The sequence below is a fragment of the Geospiza fortis genome, unplaced genomic scaffold (assembly GCF_000277835.1).
Source record: "Geospiza fortis unplaced genomic scaffold, GeoFor_1.0 scaffold333, whole genome shotgun sequence".
Classification (NCBI taxonomy): domain Eukaryota; kingdom Metazoa; phylum Chordata; class Aves; order Passeriformes; family Thraupidae; genus Geospiza; species Geospiza fortis.
Window position 1 is genome coordinate 3,274,014 of NW_005054347.1, and position 15,239 is coordinate 3,289,252.

A 15,239-nucleotide genomic window follows, 5' to 3' on the forward strand; every position below is an offset into this window, starting at 1 on the left:
GAATTCAAGGACTTCCCTAATAAATCTCTGAATTGTTGGGTTTTTTTGTTAGAAATTGGACGGCAGTATCCAGAAAATAAGTAATATTTTCTAACAGGATGAAAATGAGAGCCCTTCAAATTCTTTTATTTTCCTACTTGGATCTACCTTAAGCACAACTGTAATTTATTTTCTCTTCAGTCATCTCCAAGCTCAGGTTTACCAACTTACCAACTTCACACCACAGAATGTCAGCTGGTAAACAGGTAATACCTAAAGCAGGAACAATTCCTTTGCTGCATGAAATATTTGCTGAACAACTGCTAATAGGAACTACAGTTCCAAAGACACCAAGTTCTCCAGAGTTGACAGCCTACTGCCAGCATCAAAGCTCAGTTAAATATTTGTAGTGCTACATGAGTAAAACTAAAGTTACTCAAACAGTATGAATCACACTGGTGGAACAAAAGTAGGGATTAGAGAGTCTTACAGGAGATGAGGAAAGGAGGAAGCAGGGAAGGAATGGTATTTCAGGCCTTTTTAAAACTCTCACGAGTGTGCAATTGCCATCTGGAAGGCAATGTATGACTACATACATTTACTACTACAATTTTAGCTGTAGCACAGAGCTTCAGAAGAGGAGACCTAAGTGATGTCTGTCTGGTTTTCTCCACTGTAGAGTCAAAGGCCCTCCACAGAAAGATAACCAAGAACTGAGGGGAGGAAAAAAGAGAGAAGAATGAAATACTTTAAATTATTTACTCTGCTTGTGAAAGCAGTATATCAGAAGAACCTTCCCACTTTAAGAACTTACCTTCTAGTCCTTGTAAAAGGGCAACTCAGCACCATTGAAACAATTCTGAGATTTTTAAGCTTTCAATATTTTTTTATTTCTAGTTACTGCTATCTCCAAAAGTAAAAAAGAAAAAAATGCTAAAAAAGGAAGGTCTCAAAAAATCTGAAGCTCCACTAATTGCATTTATTGTTTACTTAAATTATTGCTGTTGAGAAGGAAGGCAGAGAAGGGAAGTTCTCAGTTATCACCAAAGAACTTACTGAAAACAACCCTCTCTCTTCAAAGGACATTGGCATTTTCATCACAGCGAGCTTTAGCACTTTTCCCACTGCCATATGTAAGAGCCCCTGAAAACCATGGCCGCCCAACTACACTGAGTGCTTCTGATCCCACCCCAGCTATCTGCTGTGGTGTCACACGTTCCATGAGTCTGACTCTGCAATTCACCAGCAAAGATGTGAAAGACTTCAGGAGAGCATCTCAGGCAGCTCTCAGCTCACACAGCTGCTGGCTGAAATAATGCTGTCCTACCCCTCCATCACCTACCACATGTTCCTATCACACTACAACAGCCCTGCTCTCTGCCTGAGAAAGTTCCACTGCATGTCAGATCCCACACTGAGCAATCAGATCATGGCAGCAGTGCATTTGCACACATTTTTACTATCACCCAGTATGAATTAATAGTCATAAAACTTATGTTGCAACAATTAACTATTGTCCCCAAGCACTGCAATTTCAAGATATCCCAATCAACACACAATAACTTTCCATTCCTCATCTTCTATACACACAACTGCCAAGGCTTTCACTTCCTTCCAGAAGGAATTATCAAGCTGTATGATTCAGTCTGTGCATATATAAATATACATCTAATTATAACCAGATTTTAGCCTGACCTGTCTCTTAGAAATTCAGATAAACCTGTTCAACTGAGTTCAACAAACAATTCAGGATCTGCAAGAAGGTATTAAGTGGCTTTTATATGCTAGACTTTATGCTGCTACCTTATCTGTTTCAGTATAATAGCACAGGCCTATAAAACCTACAACACACAAATTTGTTTGTCTTCCATCTAAAATGGATGTTTGCCCATGCAGCCATTCCATGATAGATGTGTATGGGATAAAATCATGCACAATTGCTATTGAGCCATGGTTGCTCCCCACTGGTTCAGGTTCCATGTCCCCTGAGCGCACAGTGTCTGTCTGTCTGCTCACCTGGCAGCAGCGCTGAGCTGGCCTCTCAATGCTCTGCAGCATCCCATGCTGACACCAGAGACTGCTACTCTGCTAGCTTCTCCAGACTTATGATACTGCTGTGTGCCAGGAAATGGAAGTGAAGAAAGTTGTCAGATTAGGAAAGTGGCTGGAAGACACAGAGAGGCCTGAGGGAAAGGCTGAAATTAGTTTGGAGAGGCATGTGAGTACAGCAAGAAACACTGCAGATTCCTGTAGCTAAAGAAACAAACCAGCAGCTTCATATTAAAGCTGAATGCTGAGAAAGGAATACCCAGTTTCTGGTTTTAGAGAAAACAAGCATGGCAAATCTGTGCTCATAAGCTCAACATTAGTGAGGCAGTCTAATGCCTGCCAGCTCATTTGGGTGATACACCCATTAAAGCATTTACTCTGCTTTCCTTAAATGTTTCTTAACTTAGTGCTTGCAGGGATAGAGGTCCTTGGCAGCCTAAGCTGTTCTGTCAATCTAAGGATATTGAATTACTGCAGAAGAGGCATATACCATAGCTTCTGGCTTGAGAACTTAAAAAAAAATATTGGATTATCAAAACTGATAAGATTGTGGATTCAGAACAAGGCCAAAGTCCTAGTGCAGTCTATAATTAAACAATTCCATTCTTATTTTGAAAAAAAAAACCAAAACAAACAGAAACTGCCTCTTGCTCAAGAGTTTTAAAAACAAAAGCCACTTGAGACAGGAAAACTAAATCAACACAAAATGCTGCCAAAAGGGAAAATCCCAAGGCATACACAGGATCAACACCTTCCTCAGGCAAAAACCTGCTCTACATGATCTACTCCTGTATTTAAGCCTCCTGTGTCTGTAAACATGCAAGAAAAGAAATCTGTAATGCTTCAAACTCTGCCTTCCAATAACAAAGTGCTGCATATTCCTAATACAGCCCCTTAACAGGCTTACAAAATACTCAGTGCTCTTCTAACACCATTTGAGGTTGCCTTGCCTGTTAATAGCACAAGTTGTCTAAATCCAGTCACCAAACATTTGGCACAAGTTCTCAACTTCTTCTGTTATGAAAACATACACATATATAAAATAAACATGATTTCCCATCATGCTGCCCTCAGACATAAGCTCTAAGTGGTGCTGCATCCCTCATACACACGCATATCATCAACTGCACTCTCAAAACACAAGAAGAGATAATTAAACTCATTACAGAACAGGTCCAGCACAGGCAATTGCCAGAGGATTCTCCCTGCAGTGACTCAGACACTTGTTGACCAATGGGTCTCTGAATCAACAGTTTAATCTCCAAAGAACTGAAACCCTGGCAGAAGTTCTGAGCACTTGCAGTGCCAGGCTGGTGTCAATTATGCTGAGCACTGGGAGCAAGGAGACCACCTTTGTGGACTACAAGCCGAAAAAAGCCATGAGACAGTGGCCAATTTGTTTATCTTCCTGGGCTATATTTGAACTGGTGATTCACCCTGCCAGTCTTACTAATAACTCCTTCAGCTCTTCATTTCAGCCCCCTTCTCCAACCTCCAGAAGCCTTCAGAATTCAACTATTACTCTACACACACTTGAAGATGAAAAATGCTACTACTGTCGCCAGAAAAGACAATTCCACCACTTGGAGCATATACAGTTTTTTACTTTTAAAAGCTCTCTGAAATCAAAGAGCAGCTATGTTACTGGGCAAAACTGTGTGTGGATTCCCTATAACATTAATTTCTGTCATTTTCCTATTGAAGGCATTAAATGCTCACCTTTGCCCACAGAAGAAAAGCAGTAATCACTAATTACACTTTTATAATATCACTAAAGCTATTCTGTTTCTCAAAATGTTGCAGTAAACTTCTTTTCCTTTTTGGTCTCAAGATGCTTCAGGAATCTCTTCTGTTATTCTGAATTACAACTATAAAAAGTTATTCTTTGAAGTCTTTCTTAGATTTATTTGCTTGCCAAGAACTCAAAAATAGCTGAACAAAGCAGCAGCTACAAAGTTAGCTCACTATGAGGAAGCATCTGTGCTGTTCTCATTTTCTTGGCTTTTTGGGTGGGGAGGGTTATTTAAATGGTAAGCAACTGCTGTGAAGGAAGGGAAAAAATAACCAAACAAAAAAACCCACACTGAGTAAAATCTTCCAAGTTTTAGTACAATAAAGCATTATGAAGCTCCACCTCTTCTACGACAATGTTCAGTGAGTGGAATGGCCCAAAACTCCCTGTTTCAATTTACCAGATATCCAAAAGAAATCAGCAATAATGTTAGCAAAGCCTGCCTGAATAACTTGATCAGCCAGCTCAGGAATGTTTCCTCTACTGAGCACAGGGAGGAGAAAAAAAACCAGAAAGAATAAATCAAATAAACTGTCCCTCTCATGGCAAAGTGCTCACACTCCTGCCACATCTTGAAATTTCTGGTAGTGTCTTTACCTTTGCTCCACTAGACATACAGACACTGAACCAGAGTGCATCTCTGCAATATCAGCTAGAATGAGAACTGCAACATTGTCACCCCAGAAGGTGAAGAAATTCACTGCCCACATATGTGCATCTTTGCCTCAGAGTGGCATCTGTAAGTTACAGAAAGTGATGGTGACACATATCCTGCTAATTGGCATACAGCTCCTCAGCCTCCTCATTTTACAGCAGCTCTTGGCAAGCACACCATACCAGGAACCTACTTAAATTGCTAATTAATAACAGACTTGTCATTGGGAGGGTGGGAAAGGGTTAATCTTTTAATTGAGGAGTTCCTACAAAACAGAAGTAAATAAGAAACATGAACTTTACCAACCACGAGTTTCCTTTTAGTCTGTACTCAAACTAATTCAACAGGCAAAGCATTTTATGATTTTGACTCTAAACAGGCAGCACTATTCCTAACAAGAGAATACTCTCTTGTTTTTCCTGAGCAGTACAGGGGGATTTAACAAACAACCCAATAAAGCAGGGTGGGAACACATATTAATGGAAACTTCAGCTTCATATTTGATATCTAGATATTGGGCAATGAAATAATTCCTTTTTTAATTCCTTTTTATGGGACCCAGATCAAGCTGTCATATGAAAGTGGGAGGGAGTGAATACAAGAACGACCCAGTTGAAATGTTATTGATTCACTTGTGAAATGTACAACTGGAGAATAAATAAGACTTAAATACAATGCAATGTCACTGAAACAATATTTAGGGGCAGCTCAATAGTAATGCACATCTCATTTAGAACATTATTAGTGAAGTTTATGTTATTACTGTGATTTTTTTTTTCACCTCAGTAAGTGCTTCTGAAGAGAAAAGACATACAAGGGCTGTGAGTGGAGTTCTGAGGGCTGATTCTGCAATCTTGCCTAAACATAGCAAATAGTGAGTGATTAACTCACCAGTCACCATAGAAGAATCCTCACTCAAGGTGAATGGCAATTGCAGAATCTGTCCTGAGAACAGAATATTTCATATTCAGTACATATATTATGAAATAGTCTTACCTCAGTAAGAGCGTGCAGCTGTCCTTTATGCACACAGACACCCATAAACCTACAAGAAACAAGAAAAGAAAAGTGGTTTGGGCTTTTTTCCCCCCCTCTTTTTTGTTCTTTTAAAAAAACTAATATAGGATACAACAAAAAAGAAGGAAAGAGAAAAAACGCAGCCTCACAGACACTGCATACCTCACCACTGATTATTTAAACATCTCAGTACAAAAAATCATGTATCTACACTACAATATAATTTGAATTAGCAGTTCCAAGAGAGCACAGGAGACAGCTCAACCTCAAAATGGAAAGTTATTAATTTGACAATAAGCAAAGGCCAACATATAATGATTTATGCAGAAGGGAACAGTCTCAGAGGCCTATTTTAGGCAAGTTTAAGCCAAGTAATCCACTGTTGGTCTGCATAAACAGAAAATTACTTCCCTTTGCATTTTGCTGTTTAAGCATAAAGATGTTTCGTCCTATCCCATTCTTAACCACTCAGGAATATGAGGGCACATGTGCAATGCATACTTCCCCTCCCCAAACTCCTCTTTCCAATACTTGGATAGAAGCAAGTTTCAGTAGTATCCAGTATTCACACATTCCACAAGTGTTACCTACACAATTGCACAATTTTCAGACTCCTGCTGTTAATAGCAATGATTGCCACCCTTGGTTTCTCTGGAAAGCAACAGTATGTGCCATAAACAACTGAAAGCTCATTTTTACCACTATACAAGCTGAACTTAAAAGTGACAAAATGTAAATTAATGCTACTAGTAAACATCTCCCACGAGAAAGTTCAGTAAAGCTGAAATTTTAAACACTTTAGAGCCATCCCTGCACAGTTCAAGTGTTCATTCTTTATGCATTACTAATTCTCAGTTTTAGCATTTAGATTTTGGTCTCAGCAAGCAAAACCAAGTTGTCTATCATTTCCATAATGTTCAGAAATTTCCATTTTGCAAGTAAGAGGTAGACATGTATGGTCTCATTAAATGTGATGGGAATCTTGCAGACAACAACTCAAAGGAAAAGGACCTTTTATATCCTGAAACACTTCTGAATTTAAACACAAAATTATGCAAGACATGTAGTGCTAGTTCACCTAAGCTGCTTTTGAAGAAATGAATGATCCTCACTGTTCTCTTGTCTAACAGCTGACTGGTAAATTACAAGCAGCCAAAGCAAAATAATATAGGTAAGGTCCTTTGCATAATCTGAGCTGTGGAAATCTGTTTTTGTAACCCAAGAAGCAGCAAGACTTGAATTAGAATTTCTACTGCCTGCTCTCACCTCAAACGCTCAAACAATACTCCCTGAATACAGGAATTTTGAGAGACACTGAAAATCCAATTCCTCTTGTTTAATGTAGAATCACAGGGCATGATCAAGCCCTCAGGAGAAAGGGAAGCTTCTTTTAGATGTAGCACGTACCCAAAGCATTGCTTGTTCTGAGTTTCACTTCATACAGCAATCAACATATGAATAATTTTGTAAAGAAAGTGACAAATTAAACTTCCTGAGATGAAGAAACCCAGACTTCTACAGAGCATAAATCTATTTCTTAGTTCATTCTGAAAGGCTCCAGAGCTATCAGGCATGGTGTTAATAGCTTTATTCACAAGCAAAAATGGAAAGTACATAATTCCAATATATTACTTTCTCTAGAAGACAACATTCCAAAGTACTATCTTCTCTATCAATTACACAAAGTTAACCTGCTATGGCAATATTTTCATTCAACAAAAACTGAGATTAAGTAATTTAAAATAATAATGTTTTCATCTGTTTTGGTCAAGGGAAGTCTCAATAGAAACATATTCATTACCTTTGTGAACCTATGCTTAAGGCAGCAAAGACACATTGAATCAAGTCACCAAGAGTAAGAGTTTAAAAATTCTCACATGCTTAAGATTTCTACTAAGAATCAAAAATCAAAAAACAAAGCTCCATATCATGATCTCATGGAAAAAAAAGCTGGACAAAGAAACATTTATAAACCCCACATATTTAGAAACTATTACTCAGGAAAAGAGAAACCAAATACACTGATAAAGACAGAATTAATGAGCTTACAAGCAACATACTGAAGCCATTTAAACTTTGTGTGAATGAATCTCAGTTTTCAGGCTCTGGAAAATAGATTGATAGAACAGATCTCTAGCAATCCAAATTTCTGGAAAGCTTCTGCTTAGCTGTTTTATCTTGCAATAATAAGCCACTTGGTTAAGCCAAGAACTGCTACAAGACATTGTTGGAAAGGATTTCCACTAAAAGCTGCTACTGGGAAATACAATTACCAAGCAAGATTTAACATGGTTTCAGTTTCTGAGATTGCCCCAGATGAGATTCCAAGCTGTGTGGATAGGAAGCTGACATGCTGGTCCAGCACAGCTGAGATTATTCCTGTTGGCCAGACACACTGTCTCCTGAGCCAAAATTTGCTTGTAGGTGAACTTCAGCAGAATGTCTTGTCAGCCAAAGGTTACACTTCCTATAAGCATTTCTAGCTGGAAAGAGCTCCAGTAGGCCAATCATCCACAAAACAGGAGATCATTTGCAGATTTTAGGAAGTTTACTTTCAAGACAGTGTATCTGGCCTTATCAGCAAGCTGAAACACTTCCAAAATCTGGTTGGAAAAGTTTTCCTAGAAGCTGCAAATAGAAAGGACGATACTTCAGTCCACCCAACTAAACACAGTGCAGCACATTTCCACTACCAAATGCTTTCTAACAAATGTCAGCAATCTATACACATGTTGGAAATCTCATTTTATAAACAATCAATCTGGAAAACCTGTCCTCCTAAAGAAAACCAAGAGAAGTCTGGATATTTCTTAGTCCTTCACAGTGGTTACACAAACCACTTGCAATTCGGTCAGATAGCAAGGGAGAAAATCCTGGACAAAAAAGGGGAGACGAAACACTGTAGCTTCAGTCTGAAATCTTTGCCCTAATTTATCAAGCAAAACTAATATCCAGATCATATAGCCTCTGTGGATATCCAGACACTGAACACATGCTTCCAGTTAAAAGAACTTCACTGGGACACATTCCTGCCCTGTGGATAAACCTGGGGCAGCTACAGTTCAACAAAAGAAATTGATGCCCTCAAAAATTTACTGCTTGTATGAGAAAATTCAGCACTTTGATAACATTAAACAAAACAAACCAAGCACACCAATGGAAAAGCCTCTAGTACAGGCTCAGTAACAGAGACAAAAGGTCAGAAAAGACACATGCTTTATTCATTGCACTGATTTGGAGAAGGAAGAGGGCAAATAAAAATATTAAGTCTGCATTAAGGCCCTCCTTAATGGTGTAGGAACCATGGTGCTAGATTAAAAATGTATTTTAAGTTTTCTACACTTGCATCTTGATTCTAGAAGAGGTAAGGCATTTAATCTATAATTTCTGTAACATACTATACACAACACATACAGCCTCTCTTCTGCTGCCTTGTACATTGTTTTTCTAAAATACTCCTTTTTGATAACCACGTTACACAAAGAGAAGAAAAAGCAGTTTTCTTTCCTGTTAAAGCACTGTTCAGTACAGGACAAAGGATGTTAAAAGACAAAATCCATCCTTCTGGCTATTGTAACAAAGTCCATCACAAGCAATTTTACCAAAAGGAAGGTTTGAAAGGATAAAACTAAACACAAAAAGAAATCCCTGGTATTGTGTTCCCAGAGTGATAGATTTGTCTCAAAGGGGATGAAATAAAATTCTTCTTGAAGGGAGTGCATGGAATATGCACACAGTGTGCTTATTTGTGTGCTGCACACACAAGAAGGTGGATTTAATCAATGAGTCAATCTGCCTGCATGCTCACAGCCAAACACGCAGCAATACCTCCAAGTGCTCTCACGAGAATGCTTAAGACATGAGCTAAGACTTTCTGTGTACAGAATGTTTTAAATTAAGTCCCCAAGGTACAGAGCAAATAAAGAAATACTTTTTCATGCAAACAATAGTGATATTAAAGACTGAAATTCTACCTCAAAATTGAAGATACGCCAATTTAAGAGACAGCACAAGAGATGGAGAATCATTGGTAGCACACCACTTCATTTGTATGAGAAAAACACATCTGTAAGATATTACCAAAAAAAAAAAAAAGCTATCAAGTCTCTCAGGCTGTAGACTGAAGGCTCCCAAGCTCAGGACACAAGGATGGAGATTTCTTGACTCCTTTCCAGACCAATTTTCTTACTTTGATTTGGGTGAAAACTCATGACTACAGCAGCACATCAGCATTCAGGAAAGTAACAAAACGGTAGAGCACATCTGCAAGCATACAGCAGACCTTTCATAACCATGGTACTTGATCTAACCCAACCCTTGAACAGCACTGCCCTTTAAGCAGGACACAAACTAATAAAGAAGTGGAAAAATGCTCCAAACCCCTGTTTTCCCTAACCCCAGCAATTACAGTCTCGCCATGTATCAGCTAACTTGTATTACAGTGGCTATAGTAAACATCACACAGTACAAACCCCAACCTCAGCTCACTTTTCCACACCTCCTCTCACCATCTGTCTGAGGGAAGATGTGATAAAACCAGCACATCCCACAGCCAAGGCAGGAAGAAATGTAGATAAGAGGAAGAAAAGCCATTTTAATTCTCCATGTTTAACTTGTATGCAGGAGTGAGATGGAGACAGGAGATGAGGTTGATGGCAGAAACAAAGAAAGCACTCCTTGAACACCATTTGTCTGCTTCTGCCCTGTCCACTCCTAAAATGTCCCCAATCTGGGGAAAAATCAGCAAACCAAAAAGATAAGCAGGTCTCATACATAGTTTGTTATAAACACCAGACAGTGACTGAACAAAAAGCTACTACATTGTAGTTAACACCTACTCTGCGCCTCTAGAATCACATCTGCTAGCTGAAATAGAAAACAAGAGGAAGGCAGACAAAAAAAAAAACCTCCCAAATCCCCAATTTTTTACCATCATGCCTGTGTAGCTGCATCAGTCTTCTATTCTAAAATATCCTTAACAGACTGAAAAAGAAGTTCTATTTTTTGCCAAAATAAATCCTCTAATAGAGGGCAGCCTCTCATTTTCTTCATGGAAAATACATTAGAAGCTTACATAGACACATATATTTGACCACTGGAATCTTTATGATCCTACCATGGGGACGGTAGACTTACTGGGGACTTGGTAAGTGAAAACTAAAGTCTTCACTTACATCTCTCTTCTAATCAAGATGGATCTATATGGCTGGCCAAGAGCAGAAGCTGACTGCAGAAATACTGAAATGACTGTGGAGATTTAAAGTTAGCCTTTTACTCCATGGCAAATAAAGCCTGTTGCTTTTAAAGCCTAAATACCCAGATCAGTACTTCATCAAGTAAAACTGAAACTCACCAAGAGAAGCTGAAACACCTTGACCCAATTCCAACTCCTCAAGATGTGCAAAAGCATCAGTAAGGTAAAAACATAGATGCACCTTTAGGTAATCTCTACTGAGCTCAGGAATCGAAGGAAGTCAGCAACTACTGACAAACTCACACTTCAGAAGAGTGACCAGAGTCTGGACTAGAACCTCAAAAAGCATCTGTAACTCTGAAAAGGAGTTTATATGGACAGCACAGAAGGAAAAGCAATTTCAAATAGTCAGCAATATTATTAGTCACATCAGTACAATAAACAGCAAAAATACCAAAATCTCCACGTTAACATCTTGAAGCTAGCTGTGGGCACATGGGAATTGACAGCTTGTAAAAAGCTCCTATATATTTTAGAGCACAGGCAAAGGGATGGGTTTTTTAATTACCCGAAGGATAATGATGATCCTGGGCTACCAAATGCACTCCAAGGAAGAAGAACCTCTTCTTTCCATAACACTTAAGTATATAAACTACAGAAGAGCTCTTGGACAAAAACACTGATTTAATAACAAATCTGAGGTATTACTCATCAGGATGTTCAAAAACACAACCACACTCCCAACTTAAGGAAGGTTTTAGTGTACTAAAATAAATGCCTCATTGCTGGATCTGACTTTCACTTTCTAAAACATTAACTTGCTATCCTACACGTTTAGATAGTTTGAGAGCAGATTGTGGAGGCTGTGAAGCCAGTATTTACCCAGTTCCATAATTTGACAAGCCATTTGATGGCAGAGCACCTTGCAGCCCTCACCTGGTTCAATTAACCACTGCACAATATGATCTCAACATTTCGGCCTAAGAACTCATTACTATCCATACTGGCTAGCAACAGGAAGGAAAGAAACTTGTTTACAGTGGAAGTTAACAGTAGGCAGCCCCAGAGCTCAGAGGAGATGAAGAAGCTCAGAGATGTATTATGTAAAAATCAGAGGACACCTTCAAGGCATGTGGAAGAGCTCCAGAGGCTAATCAATAGAGAAGTGAACTTGATGCTAGTGACAAAACACCTTACTCATGAACATAGAAGAACTTCAAAGGAAAGAAATTAGGTGAAGAAAATATTTAACAGCAAACTGAGATAGTTCATAGCCCCAGGAAAAGTTATATATTAGAACTTCTTTGAAGAGGATGCTCCCTTTAAATACTAATACAATCTTAAAATTTCCAAAAATAATCCCAGAAAATGTTTCAGTGGGAACAGGTTGCTGTAGAACATTTCCTAAAAACTCCTCAGCAATACAACTCAGCTGCTCTTATCTGACAGCACAATGTTGTCAAACAAGCAACACAACCTCTCACCACTTTAAGTGCAAATTAGCATTAATTATTTTTGTGTTTCTAAAGTGGGAAACAGCTGTTTCACAAGACTAGCAGAAGCACTAATGATTTACGCATCTATGAAATCTAAATAGAGAGGCTTGCATGTGTGTGTTTATATAAAAGTATATACAGACAGACAGGCGGGTAAAATTTAAGAGGGGCAAAATCTTCTCCCAGACATAAAGAAATTGAAAACACTGCAGTAAAATTTAGACAAAAACTTAAATGGCACATAATTAACATATAAAACCATCAAGTTATCTCCTACACAGAAAAGTAGTAGTTTTTACTGTGTATTATAATTCAGTAAAAAACCAACTAAAACTGTTTTCTCATTTGGATTTCCTGTAGGAATAACTCTGCTCCCTGTAGCAAGGGGACTTACCTAACAGATAAGAAAAAGACAGTATTTTACCAGAGCCTGCTTTTTTTGAAGAAGCCTCAAATCAAGCTATTCATAAATCAAATGCAGTTTATTCTTCTAAACAACCTGTGCAAAGATAGACCATTTCTATTTAAGTAATTTATTTCTGATGTATTCACTCATACCTGCTTACTTGAGCACAAAACATTTCTCTGCCAATCCTGTGTAATAACTGGAAGAACAAATGAAATTCCTTCTCTGCTTCATACATAAATCAATACATTATTGTTCTTCCTTCAGGACCATCTGTGTAACACTGCTGATTTCAAATTATTCATAGGCTCCAAAGCCAGAGGGGACCCGTACATCACAAATATGATCTCTTTTACTTCACAAGACACCTAAATTTCAGGAGTCACTCAGGACTGAGCACAATATTTTTTATTCTCAGCAACACCTCTGTAATCCCATTCAAGGGAAGTCAGGGTTATATTTGGGTACAACTGAATGCTTTTGGCCTGTCAATATATCCCTTTTCTACTTTCCCTCATCCCAACCCAAATTAAATTATTGATTTTGAACAGAGCTGTAGAGCTAGATTTTTTTTTTAATAAGATTTACCAACTACACAAAGTTGATAAAGAAACTGATGAAGTGTACTGAGTTGATGATTCTGACAACGCCAATTTTACTTTGGAAAGTTACTCTTTCCACAAACCTTATTAAAAAAGCAGCTTTATCAGTCCCAGGGTCATATGCTGCTTATCAAAGGATTTAGAAAAAAAGGAAATGAAGGAAAAAAATGTAGGGAATCAATAAAAGACACAATTAATGATCCTGAAATCTAAATAACCAGATAGATAACATAATTTAAATTAAAAAAATAAGAACAACAACACACAAACAGAAGGAGGAGTTGCTGGGAATGCACCTCACCTTGGAGCAGAGAAAATGGACTAGGAACTGGGATAGATCACTACAACACTTGAATAAATATATTATGATAAAACCAGCACAGTTTACAAAGAGTAAGAATTCTTTAAATTCACAGGTTTTTGAGGTTTTAAGAAAAAGAATAATAGAAAACAGACATGGAAAAATTGAATGCTCCTTACAGATATTTCAATTGCTTCTGACATGTGTCCTCATAAATACTGAAGGAAACACACAGGATAATATTGATACAAATCAGCTGATGAAGACTGAGATAGGATTTCAAGGATCAGAAAAATCGGTTATAAAGGATTTTAGGAATCAGTATTATGTCTGTACTATGTAACAGAATGGTGAAGAAAAGGAAATTAAGTAACAGAGTTCACTGTGTCTCCAAAAATTTCAGAAAGAACTGAGATCAGAAATGGATCCCAGGTGTGCAACAGCAGCTTAGGAGAACTGGTCATTTGGTGCACTGTCATCACATCTTCAAATTTCATAACGTTATGGCTTCAGCCAATTATGTTAATTGCTTGTCACATCACCATAGAAGAGAAACCAAGACTAAAATGGCTTAAGGAATAACAAGATACACCTTGGAACATTTTGGATTTGCATGCAGTAATCTAATGCAAAGCAAGAACTACCCTTTTCCTTCCAGGAGCATATAAATTAGATTAGTTCACCTCTAGCTTCTTTTCTTCAGTCCTTTTTATCCCACCTTGCAATACTGCAATAAGAAAATCCCAAAAACTAAGAAGCAGACCTAAGACTAGGGAACAGCTATGGCACTCTGCATTGTTTAATTTTAAGATTAGTAACAGTAAGTTAGTTGAATAGAGTTAAATTTGCAATAGCTTAAATTCACAAAAAGAAGCCAAATTTCACTCTTCATATCACTTTATTGATTCATCAGAAATTTAAAACATGAGCACCTGTTTTGCTCTGACATAAGTTACTCATTACTGGCAAACTCCAGATACCAAAATTATGTCCATGTTTGGGTTTTTTTCTCTTAAGTCTTCTTCTTCCTCCCATTCATCTATTAAATTAGCCATTGATCCTAACACATTCAGAACAGATAAATCTACAACAAAAAATAACTAAACAAAAATTGGAAAGAGGAGAGCCCTACTAAGGACAACCTATCTCTAGATGTTTCAGAAAAAAGCCAGTGTACCTTAAGATGTTCGGATGTGACAGTCTATTCATAAGTTGAACCTCTTTCAGCATGTTTGCTCTGTTGCTGTTCAGTGTGTTCATCTTCAAAGCCATTACCTGGTCTGAAGTTCTGTGCCTTACCTATTGGATAGAAGCAAAAAATGGTAAGGATATGAAATGAAAGACTGAAGAACCAGTATTGTTGTAGTGCAATGTAGAGATTCTTCATGACAAAAGTGATCCATACACCAATTTCTGCAGCCTTTATCACAGAGATGACTTTCTAAAAGCATACTATGCAAATGTGAAATGGCATTTGCTCTTCTCTTGCAACTCATGATGAAAGAAAGCTTGAGAAGTTGAAAAATCCCCAACTATCAGCTCCTCAGAACAAGTGAACGAAGGCATCTGCTTGTACACAAAGTTTCCCACTCCAAGACCTATGAAACTTATTTTCATATCCTCTTTTTCCCCCTGCAGATGTTGCTGTCATTGTTCACAGAATGTGTTATACAAGGACCTGTTGCTTACAGCTACAGGCAGATTTTGGAGATACTCAGTGTTTACTTCTGAAAACAGACTATGATCCA

At 38.0% G+C, this 15,239-nt stretch overlaps 1 protein-coding gene across 1 annotated transcript in view; it reads right to left on the bottom strand.

The window, feature by feature from the left end:
• TESK2 (testis associated actin remodelling kinase 2) overlaps positions 1 to 15,239 on the bottom strand; it is a 68,444-nt gene that overhangs the window by 36,393 nt on the left and 16,812 nt on the right. Inside the window, exons 2-3 of the mRNA XM_005423128.3 lie at positions 14,669 to 14,790; positions 5,472 to 5,520 (exon numbers count right to left, since the gene is read on the bottom strand). Coding sequence (XP_005423185.1) covers positions 5,472 to 5,520; positions 14,669 to 14,790 — 171 coding nt within the window. The remainder of the gene's footprint in view (positions 1 to 5,471; positions 5,521 to 14,668; positions 14,791 to 15,239) is intronic.